The sequence below is a fragment of the Mesoplodon mirus genome (genome assembly GCF_964341445.2).
Source record: "Mesoplodon mirus genome assembly, chromosome: 19".
In the NCBI taxonomy this organism is placed as follows: Eukaryota; Metazoa; Chordata; class Mammalia; order Artiodactyla; family Ziphiidae; genus Mesoplodon; species Mesoplodon mirus.
This window is the reverse complement of record NC_138995.1, coordinates 18,662,828-18,679,178: the sequence shown is the minus strand read 5'-3', so window position 1 is coordinate 18,679,178 and position 16,351 is coordinate 18,662,828. Positions and strand designations below refer to the sequence as shown.

Genomic DNA, 16,351 nt, shown 5'->3' with positions numbered 1-16,351 from the left:
TGGCGGTCCAGTGGTTAAGACTCTGAGCTTCCACTTCAGGGGGTGTGGGTTCAATCCCTGGTTGGGGAACTAGGATCCCATATGCCTCTCGGCATGGCCAGTGGGTGGGGGGAGGGGGAAGATCATAGGCTCCCATGCCAGACTGGGTTTGATTCCAGCTTTACCATTGAGTAGCTATTGACCTTGGAGGAGATAGTTTACTGGTGCCTTAATTTTCTCATTTTGTAAAATGGGAATATTGATTGTACTGTGAACTGAAAAAAACATGCACAACCTAAAAGTTGAGAATTATGTTTTATTCAGCAGACAAAACTGAGGACTTAAGACTGGGGCACAGCATCTCAGATAGCTCTCAGACACTGCTGCAAAGAGGTAAGGGAGGGGCCGGGATATATAGGAGTTTTTGCAACAAAGACCAGGTAATCAGAACATAAAAAGATTACTGTTTTTTGTTTGTTTTTGTTTTTTCCCTGCCGAAAAGAAAACGAACCCATGCCCCCTGCAGTGGAAGCTTGGAGTCTTACCCACTGGACCGCCAGGGAAGTCCCAAAAGATTACTGTTAGTTAAAGAAAACCAGATATCTCGTTAAGGAATTTAGCGCTTTTCTATGTATGGAAAAGTGCAAAAGTCAGGGCTCATTGAAATCATTCCTTTGATATGTAGCTCAGCTATCTGGGGCCAGTATCCTGTGGTTTCTCAACCTAAGTCTCTTCAGGGTGCACTGTCGGGGGTGGCTGCAGTTAGTGGGTGGCTGACTGCTAGATGGCAGGCATCTGTTTCTATCCTGAGTTCCCTTAGGGCTCTCAGTGGAGCAGCTGTTTTGTGATGGCTTGATGGCTGCAACATTCTTTGTTTACTGATATGGCAGGCAACATTTTTTTTTCATTTCATTGATAGTACCTATCTGAAAAGATTGTTGTGAGGAATAAGTGAATCAATACAAATAAAGTACAATACTTCTCTCTGCCTGGCATACAGTAAATGCCCTATAATATCATTATTAAAAATAATGCTGCTGTGTAGAAATCATTTTCAGAGTTTCTTCATATTTTATTAGGATAAAATTATAAAAGAGAAATCCCTGTGTCTAAAGAATTAAACTGTTTTAATTTTCTTCTTGTTTTACCCAGTTGCTTTCTAGAAGGTTTCGTGAATTTGTACTCTTTTCTGAGCACCTGTGAGTGCCTGTGCATTGGTCCCTTGATGGCCTTAGTATGAATTCCAAGAATAACCAAATCAAAGGGCACCTCTGTACATAATTTTTCACATAAAGAAGATTTTTGTTTGTTAAATCTTTTTTCTTTTATGATTTTTCCCATTGTTTTTTTCTTAGGAAGCCCATCCCCACACTAGGAACTGATCTTTTGATTGGAGGAGAGACCTCACCTCTTAGAAATTCAAAGTTATGGTATCATATAACTTCTTTCATTCAAATGTACTTTTACGCAGACTACTCAGTATATGCATTACCAAAAACACCTATTCCAGAAACCAAGGCATTTCCATAAAGCAGGCCTGAGGGCGGGAAACTTGTCAGAGGTGGTGCCAAGTCATTAAAACCTTGTCCCATCCTAACAGACTAGGTTTTAGGGCTCAGTTTACTCCTCTTCTTGGAAATTAGGGTGTAGAATCAGGCTGATGTATCATCCAGCTAAGCTGGGGTGTGCTGGAGGGAGCCTCCTTGGACAGAGGTGGCACTGAGAGCAGCCTAGTCTCAAGAGACCTAAATTGGAAGAAACCAACTATGTCATAATTAGGGGAAAAAACAAAGATCTGCACTGAATGCTCGGTGAGGCTTGGGTAGGAGAATTACGTTAGTCTTGAAACTGAGACATGAGAGGGGTCCAGGTTAGTTGGGAGACTGCTTAAAGAAGTTATATCCATGCTAAGCTAGACAATTAAAGTTCCATCCTAGAAGAAAGGGCCTATAGGCAGTCTCCATATAACTAACTCTAGGGCAGAGCTGCAAGCTGTTGGCCCACGGGCCACCCTTGGCCCACAGATATATACTGCACAGTGTTCTAAATAATTTTGAATTACTTGCCAACATTTAAAAATCAGGACTTGCCCTTTCTCTTGAAAAATCAAAAGTTCTGGCACACTTGGCCCCATATTCCAGCCTCACACAATCAGCTGCATTTGAGTAGTGGTTACTCCTTTAAATGGAGCATATATTCTCCCATTCACTGCAGTCCCCCACTCCCTCTTGTTTTATGTCCAGGCATTCTTGCCTTTGCTCATTTATATTACCTTCTCGGGCCCTGAAGGCATTGCTATTTCAGATCCTGGCTTCCAGCAGCCCTTCACTCCAGTCCCAGGTTATACATGGCAGGGAGATACATCCAAGCAGCTTTTTTTTTTTTTTTTTTTTGGATTTCAGATTGTCTTAGGTACTCATTATGTCAGAACAGTGGTTCTCAACTGGAGATGAGTTTCCACCCCCAGGAGACATTTGGCAAGGTTTGGAGACATTTTTGGTTGTCGCATCTGCTAGGAAGGGGTGTTGCTGGCATCCAGTGGGTACAGGTCAGGAGTGCTGCTGAGCAACTATAATGCACAAGACAGCCCCGCATGACAGACTTATCTGGCCCAAAATGTCAATTGTGCTGAGATTGAGAAACTGTCATTCTGCTGTTATGTATTCTGGGATCTTGGACTCTTCTGTGGTGGGTGGGGCCTCAGGCTGCCTGCTGAACTCCATATGCTTAGGGGCTCTTATTCACTTATGGGACTGTAGGGGAAAATGGCACTTCTTGAGGTCCATAGGTCCTTTCTCTGACCAGGTGACCAGAAGTATTCTCAGTAGCCCAGGTGCCCAGCATTGTAGGAGTTCTTGATTTGTCTGCAGAAGTGTGTGTTTCTGGCTTAGGTCTTGGTGCATTTATCGTTGTGGGATCCTGTCTGTTGTGTAACCTCAAATACATCATTGGAGAGTATTTGCCATGAACTGACATGGAAGTCAGTTCAGCACTGACACAGTGGCATCAGCAGAGGTCTGCTCACAGCTGAGACTCCATTGTCCCTGAGGGTTTGTTTGGTAAGGCTGACAGGGAGGGGAGGAGGAGGGGAAGGAAGAAGGAAAGGGATACTGTCAAGGGTGAGACTGCAGTGAGGAAACACTGTGTGATGCCTGAATGGCTTCCTATTGCCTCTTGCTGTCTTGGACTCATGCCTGGGCAGGGCTCTGAGTAGGAAGGATACTCTCCCCTATTTTGATCAGTTGTTGCTATGGATAGACAGCTTTTATGTTCTGACAGTGGCAGGCCTGAGGAGGACTGGTCTTGACCACAGTTGCTCAAAAACCCTGGATTCTAATCCTATATATAGTTTGAATGTTTTGATCATAAGCCTAAATATGTATACTTGTGTAATTAAAAATGAGGCTTTTAAAAAAGACATGTACATTATGTATTCATACACATGCCAAGAGGTAGCTTCTGATTCCAGGATCTCCATTTGGAAGGGTTTACCTCTCCTAGACTGTTGTAGAACATTTCTCTCCTAAGAGACTTGTAAATGTTTTTTTCCCCTTCTTTTTCTTTTCCCACTTTGTCATTGTTGTTAAGGATTGCACTCCTCTGTCCTTGAAGGCCTGCTTGTGGGAGGAATTGGAAGGTTCCTTTTCCTCCCAGTGCTTGTAGGAGAAGGGAGCTGCGACAGTCAGCATAACTGGAACTACAGCTTCAGACACCAGGCCATCTCCTCATCAGAAGGAGAGTATGAGAGGTGCAGTTTTGTCTGTGGGCACATGTATTACTCAGGATTAGTCTGGGTTTCAAACAACTGAAAACCAAAAGGAGCATGGCTCAAGCATGTTGAAATTTATTTCTCTCCCATGTTAAAAGTAGGCAGCGTGGGGCTAGTAGGATGACTTCATAATTCTTCAGGTTCCTTCCTTCTGTTTTACTGCTCTGCCATCCTCAGCATGTGACTTCTGGCTGGTGGTCCAGGATGGCTACTCAAGCTCTAGTCATGTCTGCGTTGTAGCTGACAGGAAGGACAAAGAAAGGCAGCTCTCACCCTTCAAAGATACTCCTATAAGGTCTTACTTATGCGACACTTTGCTTATATCCCTGGGTTAAGAACTTAGTTACTTGGCCATACCTGCCTGCAAAAGAGGCTGGGAAATGTCATCATTATTTTGGGCAGCCGGACTCTAGCTAAAATTTCTATTACTAAGGAAAGATGGAAGAACAGATATTAGAAGATATGTAGCCATCTTTGCCACAGAGAGACTTTGGGGATTTGTTTCTGCTTAGGGATTGGATCTGGATCTGCTATTTGAGTATTTCTCAGCAACAGGCCCCTAGAGAGCCTGGAAGACCCTCACATGGGTCCCACACTCATTGGTGCAGGCTTGCAGCAAGGAAATGAGATCAGAGGAAGAGGGAAGGCGTGGATGTTTTCATTGTGGTAGTTGAGTCTGAGCGCCTGGCCTCCAGACTCAGCCTGGCTGTCTTGTATTTGAGCTCTGGTGTAGTCCTTGCTGCTAGATGGGAATGGGAGTTCTGGGAGGCGGGTGGGGGGTGGGGTGGGGAGGTGGGGGATCAGATGGTGAAATTTTGTTTCTTAATTAGAATCAGGAAAACATTCGAGGGAGCTGGCTTCTGCTTGGTAGACTGTTCTCGGAGCTCTCTGTTCTCTGGCAGGGCTGAGCGTCCAGTGAAGCAAGCAGGGCTCCTGGGGCCAGCATTTAAGGACGCACTCACTCTCAGGTTTGCCAGGTTGTCCCCCGACAGTGAGTGCCTACTTAACTTTTGCACCCTGGGCTCCTTCCTCAGCTTACTCCACTCCTGGTCCTGCTCCCTGGCTACATAGTGTTGTTGTTGTTTGATAAATTTATTTTTTTTATTTATTTATTTTTGGCTGCGTTGGGTCTTTGTTGCTGCGCGTGGGCTTTTCTCTAGTTGCGGCCAGCGGGGGCTACTCTTCGTTGTGGTGCGCGGGCTTCTTATCGCGGTGGCTTGTCTGTTGTGGAGCATGGGCTCTAGGCACGTGGGCTTTGGTAGTTGTGGCTCATGGGCTCTAGAGTGCAGGCTCAGTAGTTGTGGCTCACGGGCTTAGTTGCTCGCGGCATGTGGGATCTTCCCGGACCAGGGCTTGAACCCGTGTCTCCTGCGTTAGCAGGCAGATTCTTAACCACTGCACCACCAGGGAAGTCCTACATAGTGTTTTTAATTAAGTACTTTTATTGAGAAAGAAGTGTATGTGCATGGTAAGTAAGTCAAAGTATATAAAATGGTATACAGTGGAAAAGTCTCCTCCCTCTCAGAGCTTTAGTCTTCCTCCCTGAAGCAGCTGCTGTGACCAGGCTTTTGTGTATCCTTCCATCCGGTCTTTGAGAAGGGGCTCTGCAGGGGCTTCCATTGAGGTGCTGCCTTCACTCATTGAATTCCCACTGTGTGCAGAGAAGCCCAAGCCATGGGGGCAGTTTGTAGCAGGATGGAGGGAAGGAAAAGGAGCAGAACCCAGAGGAGGGAGTGCCTGTCAGTGGGCTGAGGAGTGTGTCAGCTTCTCTCCCCATTTTGCAGCCACATTTCAGTGCTACAAACCAGAAGCACAGCAAGCACAGCCAGGACATTGTGAGACAGCCTCTTTCTCCGTGTGTATGTCCATCTTTCTGTTTCTGTCGCTCTTCTTGTCTCCATCTCTTTGTCTCTGCCTCCTTGTCTTTGTCTCTTGTCTGTCTTGCCTCTGCCTCTGTCTTCTGTATATTTCTGTGTCTTTCCTCGTCAACCTTTTTTTTTTTAACATCTTTATTGGAGTATAATTGCTGTACAATGGTGTGTTAGTTTCCGTGCTATGCGGCTGCTTCCCACTAGCTAGCTATTTTACATTTGGGAGTGTATATATGTCCATGCCACTCTCTCACTTCGTCCCAGCTTACCCTTCCCCCTCCCCGGGTCTTCAAGTCCATTCTCTACGTCTTTGTCTTTATTCCTGTCCTGCCCCTAGGTTCTTCAGAACCTTTTTTTTTTTTTAGGTTCCATATATATGTGTTAGCATACAGCATTTGTTTTTCTCCTTCATCAATCTTTTTCTCACAAGCTGCACAGCTTCTTACAAGCTGCTCTCACTTCTGCTCATTTTTGTAGTCCTGCTTCCTTCCTCTGCTTTCTTGTGGCTTTTCTTCCTCTATTACAGGGGCTCATATGTGATTTTGACTTGCTGTGGCTCCTGACTCCGCTGCTGTTAGATAGGTTCAGTCTCTTGGTATCCTGACTCCATATTCTTGGGAGAGATAATCAAATAGGCTCAGCTTGGGTCCGTTGTTGGACTCTATCAGCCGTGATAGGGAAGGGGGAGCAATTCCCAAGAAGGGGCCTGGCAGGTACTTCAAAATATGCTTACTGTATTGCACAGAGGCCTGTGGATTACTGGTGGCTATTTATTAGGTAATCCTCATGTTAGCTGATCTAGGCTTAGCTTCACACAGTGAACTCTGATTAGCAGGGCAGGTCCCCGGGAAGACCTGCCAGCAGTGTGCATTCCTTTGGTCTTCTCCCTTCCCCCTTGGCCATTATTTACTCCCCACCGCCTCGTTTCTCCCCCACCCCCCTGCCCCCACGCACCCTATATGACTGACTAGTAAGCACCCATGTCATTTGCCAAAGTACTAAATGGAAGCTCTTAAAGTGCCATGGAGGCTGTTCAGCCACTCATGTTTATATCCACAGGCTGGCCCTAGGCCCTCCTCTCCATTTGAGTGGAGGAATGTCCAACTTTCTGAAAACTGCCTTGCTCCAGGGGATTGGCAGTTAAGCAAAAGTCATCACCATCTTGATTCCAACCAGGGTTGATCAGTTCCCATCTTTGCTTGGCAGTAAGCTTAAGAAAACAGTATGCTTTTGTTTCCCCCTAAGAATTTGTGATCTCCTTGGGGAAGTACCACCCAGATGCCTGAGGGAGAGAGAGGAACCTTCTTGAGACATATGTCCATATGACCACAGCACAAGGTACTAAGCTGTGTGTGAAGTGAGAATGTTGTAGGGTTCAGGGAGAGAGAGCTCAGGGAGGAGCTGGCTGATATATTTTAGCAAAAGGTTTTACAGAGGAAGTGGGGACTGAGCTAGACCTTGAAAGTGGGAGTTGCTATTGCCTATGGCAGGAGGAGGAGGGGAGGACATTTCTCTTATGTGTATATCCGGCATCAGTAAGGAGAGAGTCTGGCTGAAGGAGAGAGTGCAACATGGGTAGAAGTAGGTAGACGTGGACTGGAGGATGAGCCCCCAAATTTTGTAATAACATTTGAGGTTCTCGTAAAAGTTCTATTTTTGGAGGCTAGGGGCAGTACTTAGAGGTGTCACTGTGGAGCCTGTTCTCATGTCCTCTCCAAGGATCAGAGCAGTCCCTATTTAGCAGGGGTAAGGTGGTGGGACCTCTAACACAGGACCCAGGTATCACTGAGGTACGTGAGGAGCTGGAACTGGAACGTAAAGCCAGCAGTGCTGACGAGAGCCCACTTTTCCATGGGCCTATCTGAGAACTGGGAGGTTTGGATAGGAATGGGGGTGGGGGAGTCAGGGGGGTCTGTGTAAGCTTGGGAATGGTAGTTAGCCTCTGTCAACCTGTTTTCTCATCTGTAAAATGAGAATAGGAATGTCTGTTTCGTGGTTGTGAGAATTAATTGAGAGAATGTATGTGAAATTGCCAGGCACATGACAGCCTTTTTAAAAAATAATTACATGCAAAACATTGTCTCCCTAACTGCTAGGTGACCTGCCACCTGCATTTAAATTGACCTTACTTGTTGTTGGGCCTCTCTTGTCCCCATTCTCTAATGTGGCCATGGAGAGGTCTTGTGCCCCAGGTGGTTTGAAACTTTGGGAATCTGAGTGGGGAAGAATGGGTGAAGTTCACCATTCCTGAGCCTGGGGGGAATTTCCAAAAATGTTTCGGGCTGTCAGAATGCATGAATATGTGGTAGTGCATGCCTTTGTATCATTACTTGTCAACAGTGATGGGATGTTTTCCTCTCAGCTGGGGCAGATGGGGGATGTCCCCCATTTGCCTGTTCTCCTGGTTCTGACCGGTCCATCGGCCCCTTTGCCTTAGGCAGACAGGATAGAAATGATGCGCTTTGTAAAGAGAGGTTGGGCATCGGTGCCCTCAGCTCAAGCCTGCCACTGACTTTATGGTTTTCTTCCTAGGTCTGCTGACGTTTGTGAACTGTGCCTACGTCAAGTGGGGCACACGTGTGCAGGACACATTCACTTACGCCAAGGTCCTGGCACTCATTGCCATCATTGTCATGGGCCTTGTTAAACTGTGCCAGGGTAAGAAGGGCCCCAGGTCGGAAGGAGGGTGGGTGACTCCGGGAGTTCCCCTGGATTCCCTGAGGAGGATGTGGGGACTCCGTTAGCTTTACTGCTCAGCTCTTTCTGTATACGCGCTAGACTGTGTCAGTGAGAACAGGAAATCTGTTCTCGGGCTTCTTGGGCGAGGCTGGTTTGGTCTAGTGGACATGAGTTAGCCCCTCCCTCAGGGCTACTTTCCCTCTGTGGTGGTGGGGAGCATTGCAAGAAGCCAGCCGAAGGCCTAGGAGCTTTTGAAACTTGGGTTGTAATTGGGTCATAAAAGTAATCAGTGGAGATAGAGTGAGCCCTGCTCTGGCTCCTGCTTTTGGTCTGTGACCGCCAATCAGTGGGGTGCCAATCAGTGGGGAGGAGGGCTTGGCCCTCCTTGAGAGGGGTGGGAAGTGTGTGGGTGGCAGGGAGATGGGGTCTGGAGATGAGTGGTTATTTTGAAGCCTTTACTTTTCATCTGAACTTGCTCTTATTTAGCATTTCCTCCCAAAGTCAGCTCTCAGCAAAATATTAAAATATTGTGAAGTTGGCACTGACTTTCCTGCCTGTTGGCTTTAGAGAGCTTTTCATTCCCAGATCAGAGTAGGCTGACAGGGAGGGAAACAGGCCTCCCAATATTCCCTGACCCCTTAGAGAAGTCCTGAGGTGCCCTTGGCCAAGGATGTCTCAATCATTAGACAACACAGTTCTCTGGGTCATCTGTCTCTAAACTTGGCTGTGTTTACAATCCTCTGAGGAGCTGAGACTCCAATCTCAGACCTATTGGATCAAACTCTGGTTGGCTTGGTGTTCAAAAAGATGTGTTTTGGGGAATTCCCTGGTGGCCTAGTGGTTAGGATTCTGGCTTTCACTGCCGAGGGCCCAGGTTCAATCCCTGGTCAGGGAACTAATATTCCACAAGCCGCGTGGCGCAGCCAAAAAACAAGACAAAACAAAAAAAGAAAAAGGTGTGTTTTTAAGAAGTACCCTGGGTGAATCTTAGGCAGCTGGTCCAGTACCTTTGTGCCTGTGTGCCAAGTTAATACAGCCAGCCATCTGGATGTTCCTAGAGTCTCTGAAACATCTTGGGGTCAAATTGGGTAGTTGAGTAATTCTCCCTCCAGGATCTGTGCCCTAGGGAACAACTACTGTGTATGATGAGTGGCACCCCTGGGGTTCAGGAGTCTCTACTTTCCCTCCTCTTTGTTGCACACCCAGCCCTTTTTGCCACATTGGGGGATGGGCCTAGGCTTTCTGCAGTGGGTGACAGCAGGTTTCCTTAGAAGTCTGGGTCTTATTAAAAACCTCCAATGTGTCTAGAAGGTCTGTCTCCTGGACAGCTGGGTGCTGTTCCCTTGGCTTGCAAGTCTGCAGTGTCTGGAGGCCTCCAAGGAGGATGACAGATGTCTAGGCTGCCTCTCCAAAGGTGGAGGTGGCCCAGGCCTACCCCAGACCCAGTGAGAAATAAGATCCCAGTTCCTTCGAAGCCTGTGATGTCCTGCCGCACACAACCATAGCCACTGCGAGTAGAGCAACAGAGTTCTCTCCATGAGACTGAGAAACCCATCTGACCAAGTTGTGGAACTGTCTGGGCCGTGAGAGGTAGTTCCACAGGAAGATCTAATCGTTAATGAAAAATGACTCCTCTATGTGAAACAGGGTTCTTTCTAAAAATAAGAAGAACTGTGGCCTACCGTGTGGTCTCCTGCAGGAAATGGAAATTCACTAGGGCTTTGGAAAAGGTGTTATCACGTCAGAAGGCAGCCAGGAATGCCTTTGTTTTTCTGAGATTGTCTAGTTCTACTAAAGGAAAATGAACTCTTCAGAGGGAGTGGGTGGGGTGCGAGGAGCTGTTGGTGGTGGTTCTTTTGGTATTAAACTGTTTTTGTTTTTTGTTTTCTTCTCCCTGCCCTCTTGCTTTTCCCTTCTTTCCTTGACTCTCCTCCTCTCTCCTTTTCTTGCCTCTCCCCTTCCTCTTTCTTGCTGCCCCCCCCTCCTTCCTCTTCTCCTTACACCTGCCATCTCTCCTGTCCTTCTCCTTCTTCCTCTTTCTCCTCTCTGCACGCCCCCCGCCCCGCCGCCTTTGCCCCCACAGGACACTCTGAGCACTTTCAGGATGCCTTTCAGGGTTCCTCCTGGGACTTGGGAGACCTCTCTCTCGCCCTCTACTCTGCCCTCTTCTCTTACTCAGGTTGGGACACCCTTAATTTTGTAACAGAAGAAATCAAAAACCCAGAAAGGTAAAGGTGGGATCTCACTCTCCCCAACTTGGCTGGAACTCCTGCTGATAGTGGGCACGCTTGCCCTCTTCCCTCCCCTCCTCCCTCTGTCTCTCATCCCTTCTTCTTCCTGTTCCCCCTTCTCCAGCTGTGAGGGATTAGGGGTGAGGATGGGAGTGAGTGAAGGTGGGAAACCCCTGCCTCCTTGGCCTCATATTCACACTGGAGGATCCCCAGGGTCCTTCCTGGAGGAGAGGTCCTTCGGTGGGCAGCAGCTAACCCAGCTGGGGCTGAGATGTTAAGACCTTGCACTCTGGTGCTGACACTGAAGCCTGGGGAGCCAGAAGCTTATTCTGGGCAGCCAGGTTCCCAGCCTGGCCTCCAGTCCCTAGAGGACAGTGCTCCTCCTTCAGTGGGACCCAGTGGTCCCACTGGGGCGAGGATCAAATATTGATCATGAGCCGTCTTCACGGGGAAGGGTCTCTCTCTCTCTCTCTCTCTCTCTGTCTCCCCCCCTCTCCCTCTCTCTCTCAGGAGAAAGAGCCCGGGGGGTGGGGGTGGGGGGTGCATACTTCCCTTAGGCTACGTGGGGAAGAGGAGTCAGTCTCAAAGATCCAGAGGCCAGGGAATTCCTGGGTGACTTTGACCCCCAAGGAGAGGTTGGTTCCAGGTAGTCCTATTTCTGTTGTCCTGACAGAAATTTGCCCCTGGCCATTGGGATTTCTATGCCGATTGTGACACTCATCTACATCCTGACCAATGTGGCCTATTACACAGTGCTGAGCATTTCAGATGTCCTTGGCAGTGATGCCGTGGCCGTGGTGAGTCTGTGGGGACCCCCATCTGCTTGTCATCTCATAGTACTGAACGGCTGGATCTTTGTTTCTGCTGCCACTCCAGCTCTGCCGGGCCAGGTGGTGGGTCTGAGCCAGAGGGCAGGCTGCTCAGCAGTGACGACATTTGTCCTGAGAGGTGCAGGAGGCTGTGGAAACGTGTCCTGTGCTGAGTGCCCCTTCTGTGCTCTGTCCCCAGACATTTGCTGACCAGACATTTGGCATGTTTAGCTGGACCATTCCCATTGCTGTTGCCCTGTCCTGCTTTGGGGGCCTCAACGCATCTATCTTTGCTTCATCAAGGTACTGTGTTTCTGCTTCACCGATAACAGACCAGTATTTAATTCTCTGAGGCTCTAGGTGAATCCATCGGAGCCCTTCTTTCCCTTAGCCCTCTCTCGGACATGCAGGGTGTGTATGTGTATGTATGCATGTGTGGCCATGATCGTATAGTGGTTAGTACTCTGTTGTGTATGCATGTGTGCATGTGTGTCCTTGCCTTTGTACAACACTTGTGTGCTGGTCGCTTACGTTTCCATGTGAGATGAGGACAGATTGGTAAGAGGTAGAGGGGAAGAAGACAGTAGCTTGGAGGAGGGATCCTGTTGGGGACCAGACTCTAGGCTCCTGCAGATTATGCTGCAGGCCCAGGATTCATTCGTGTAATAAATGATTATTGAGCACTTGCTGTATACTGGGTACTGGTACAGGATGAGTCTGCCCCTCACATCACAGAAAACACTGCGACCGACAGGTAGGCTTCAGCTCTTTTCTCTGCACAGAGACTTACCTGTAAGAGCACTGTCCTTCCAGTTGTTTCATAGAGAGGACCAGTTCTGCCTTTTCAGGCTGATTCTGCTACCTGGTCTCAGGGTTCCGGCACGTCCCCACTTCAGCACTTCACTTCATCACTTGGCCCTTCTCCTTGGTGGATGTTCATTTGGAGGCAGCTGTGCACAAGCTTCTCTCATCTTCACTTAGAGAAATCACAAAACAGTTTCTCATCTCCCCTCTTCCTTATTGGACATACTTCTAAAGGAAATGGTTTGCATCTTGACTGTCATTCATCTTTCTACCCATAGGTAGGCTTCTACTACCTTAAAAATGTTCTTGTCGAGGGTGCCAGTGACTTCCTTCTTAGCCTGCTTTTAGTTCTTATCCTACTGGACCCTTGAAGCAAGTGATATTTACCACCCTTCTTCCTCTGAAACTATTCCCATGGCTTCTGTGACCCTCTGATATCTAAGAGGAAGTCTTCTTTCTTGATTTCTCTTCCACTCACCCTATAAATGTTGCTGTCTCCAGGGCCAGGAGTGTAATAGGCATTCAATAAATATCTGCCACATGAACAGATAGGAGAATGAATTAATGAAAGAGATAGTTTTGTCCTATTCATTCTTCTTACTAATTTTGACACCCCAGTCCATGTACTTGGGGCCTCTGTAGGGCAACCAGAGTAATAAAGAGATCAAGGCCTTGTAAAAGAATATGGTGTCAGGGGTTCCCTGGTGGCCTAGTGGTTAGGATTCTGGGCTTTCACTGCCGTGGCCCAGGTTAAATCCCTGATTAGGGAACTGAGATCCCGCAAGCCGTGTGGCGCAGCCAAAAAAAAAAAAAAAAAAAGTATGGTGTCATCTTCCCTCACCTCAGCCTGGTGTGGCCAACGTTGCACCCCATGTGGCTGTTCATAAGTTGCCCACTCAAAGATGATGTTTCCCATAGCCTCACCCTTATTGAGGCCCAGGACATCCCAACTGACTCTGCCAGTTGTCCCAAAATATTTAGGTAGTAGGTATATTCTAATCTCACTCAGCTATCTTGTGGCATTGACAGGATGAGGGTGAGGGTGAGGGTAGGGGACTCAGAGTAAGAATCTGGACCTGCACATGAAGTGAACTGCAGTAATGTCAAGATAATGCACAACCGTTCCTGCCTGTGTTACCTTCTTCACTTTCTCTTTATTACCCATGCAGCTGTCTTCGGCTTTGTACTAGACACCTTTGCCTCACCTTCACATCCTCTCCAGCATTCCCTCTGCATATTTCTCCTCTACTTTAGTACGGATATTAGCCTTGTGAGCCAACTTCAACATCGTACCCTATGACATCCTTCCAGATGATACCATCAACTCCTGTGGCTCCACCTGGATGGCCCATAAGTATCTCAAACTTCACATGTGCCCCATGTGTGCTTTGTCTCCAGCTGTGAGGTTGTGGTCTGTCATTCCTCCTTACTTGGCCTTTTGGCCTCTTTTTGTTTTTGTGGGGGGTGATGCACCACACAGCTCGTGGGATCTTAGCTCCCCAACCAGGGATCGGACCTGGGCCCTCAGCAGTGAAAGCGCAGAGTCCTGACCACTGGACTGCCAGGGAATTCCCAGCCTCTTAGCCTCTTGATTTTTTCCCTTGGAGTCCACCCTCATCTCCCAGCTCAAATGTGTGGGCACACACAGAAGACCAGCAGATTTGTCCTCTGCCAGGGTGTCCATCCTCATTCAGACCTCTTCTATTATGGGCCCTTGTCACAGATGTCTGGCCATCCCCCCATACCTTAGCCTCTCCCTGCTTTAGTTGGCCTCAGTGATGTTACCAGAGTCTCTGTGTCAAATCCGGTCAGGCTGTTACTTCAGAGCCACAGCTGGTTCTTGGTGTTTGTTCAGACTCCACAGCATGGCCTCATAAGCAGGTTTTTCCCAGCACTCTCCTCACACACCTTATCCTGGGACTACAGGCATTCTAGCACCCACCTTCAAAGAGGCTATACTCTTTTATGCCTCTAAGCCTCTTTGCCTTTGCCCATGCTGTGTCTCCACCCAACACTCACCTTCTGGAAAACCCCAACTCTTCTTCCCAGTCCAGATGTGATCATCTCTTGTGAAGCTTTTTGTTCCTCAGCCCACCCCCAAGCCTGGTGCTGGGTGCTCTGTGATGCTGCTGACTAGCTGGATGGCGTTCCATTTCTCTGCTGCTCTGTTTCCCAGTCAGTAGGGCTCATTAGGTGCAGAGAGAAAGCTTGGGTTGTCTCTTTGAGCCCCAGGCTCTCCCTGACGTTTCATATACCAGGAGCTCAGGGAAGGTATATGGAGGGCAGACCATCAGAAGTCTGGCTGCCCTTCTTTAAAAAGCCATTATGTTATGTAGGAAATGTGTGGGGTGGCAGAGTGGGGTACCCTGGTGGAGTGGATTGGGGTGCCAATGGATGATGGCAGGGTGAGGTATCCATTGGGTGATGGTGGGTTGCATAGCTGAGGGGCTGGGGGTGTCAGCGGGTAACAGTGGGGTAGGGCATTCATGGGTAATGGTGGAGACATCTGTGGGTAAAAGGGGGGTAGGTTGGGTTGGTCATGCAAAGAGAACATGGGAGGTTCCTGAGAGACTGCCCCCTGCTTTCTTCTGGAGCTGAGCCTGGTTTGTCTGAGTGAGGAGTGTGGCTGCATGACTGAGTATAGAGATCCTCCTGACACACTTTTTTTGTCCTTCCAGGTTGTTTTTTGTGGGCTCCCGTGAGGGCCACCTCCCGGACCTTCTATCCATGATCCACGTTGAGCGTTTTACACCCATCCCTGCTTTATTGTTCAATGTAAGCTGTGCTGGGGAGTGTGGGGATTGGACGTATCTGTGTGGTACTCCTGCCAACTTTATGAGAAGACTGTTTGGGGGGAGGTGTACTAGCTTCTTGGGATACCTCCTGAGCCTCTCAGCATTTCTTCCTTTTTCTTACAATTTTTTAAAAATATAAAAGTAGGGCTTCCCTGGTGGCGCAGTGGTTGGGAGTCCGCCTGCCGATGCAGGGGGCGCGGGTTCGTGCCCCGGACCGGGAGGATTCCACGTGCCGCCGAGTGGCTGGGCCCGTGGGCCATGGCCGCTGGGCTTGCGCGTCTGGAGCCTGTGCTCCGCAACGGGAGAGGCCACAACAGTGAGAGGCCCGCATACCGCAAAAAAATAAAAAAATAAAAAAAATAAAAGTAAAGCATAGTTATATTAGGGAAGGCAAATACTACAAAAGAATATAAACGTGAATTGGTAAGATTTATCTTTTCTGTCAGTGGCTTCCTTTTTTCCTCCTCCTCCTAGCTCCTTTTTTTTTTTTTTTAAATCATATTTAGAAAAGCCAGGCCAGTTGTACACTAGCTACCCTAGGGGCCTCTGTTCATATCATAGGCATCATAGATTTATATATAGTAGATGGCATTAAAGTGTTTTATTTCAACAAAATCAGTAAATTATTAAGTATTCTGACAGATGGAAGGAGTCCTGAAGAAGGACTGTCATTTTCTAATTTGCACTAAGGTATTATTAGGTGTAAAGGCTAACAGGGACCCTGAGGAAGGCCTTACTCCAAGATTTGAAAAATAATTCATTTTCTTGTCATTTAGTTCTTTCCTTTATGGTTTCATTACTTAAAGTTTTGGATTCATCTGGAATTTATATTTTGGTGAATGGAGTGAGGTAGGCATTCACTTAATTTTTTTCTCAAATGGCTAGCCAGCTGTACAAATATCATTTATTGAATAATCCACCTTTCCACATTTTTCAAATTTTTATTATCTAAAAATAGCTAATTTTTAGAGTGCTTCTTATGTGCCAAGTACCATGATTTGCCCCTTAAATGTACAGTCATCTCAACTCATCCTTCCTCATCCTTGCATCAGCACCAAGCTTCCTTATTTAGCTTTATACTGAATATTTGAGAACTAAAGAGGGGCTGAGGGTACTTCTTCGGTTCCCCTCTCCCCCCTGGAATTTTCATCGCAATTCTCACCTGTTTATTTGTCTTGATGAACTTTTGTATCATTTTATCAAAATAACAAAATATCCTCTCAATATATTGATTGGGATAGCACTGAATTTATAAATTTAGGGCAATCTCACATCGTGTCTTGTAAATTAATCACCTTCCACCCCACTTTTCGCTTCTTACTATAGGGTCTCTTTTCTCTCTCTAGAATGGGCTCTTCTTATTTTAAATCCTTTGTTGATAATTTGGGTGAAAAGACAGGTAGGGGGAACTCCA

The 16,351-nt window shown here is 47.5% G+C and overlaps 1 protein-coding gene across 6 annotated transcripts in view; it reads left to right on the top strand.

The window, feature by feature from the left end:
• SLC7A6 (solute carrier family 7 member 6) overlaps window positions 1-16,351 on the top strand; it is a 38,101-nt gene that overhangs the window by 14,634 nt on the left and 7,116 nt on the right. For all 6 annotated transcript variants that reach the window (XM_082607289.1, XM_082607286.1, XM_082607287.1 and 3 more), the window contains 5 exons: window positions 8,152-8,277; window positions 10,382-10,526; window positions 11,203-11,326; window positions 11,538-11,641; window positions 14,821-14,917. In XM_082607289.1, coding sequence (XP_082463415.1) covers window positions 8,152-8,277; window positions 10,382-10,526; window positions 11,203-11,326; window positions 11,538-11,641; window positions 14,821-14,917 — 596 coding nt within the window. The remainder of the gene's footprint in view (window positions 1-8,151; window positions 8,278-10,381; window positions 10,527-11,202; window positions 11,327-11,537; window positions 11,642-14,820; window positions 14,918-16,351) is intronic.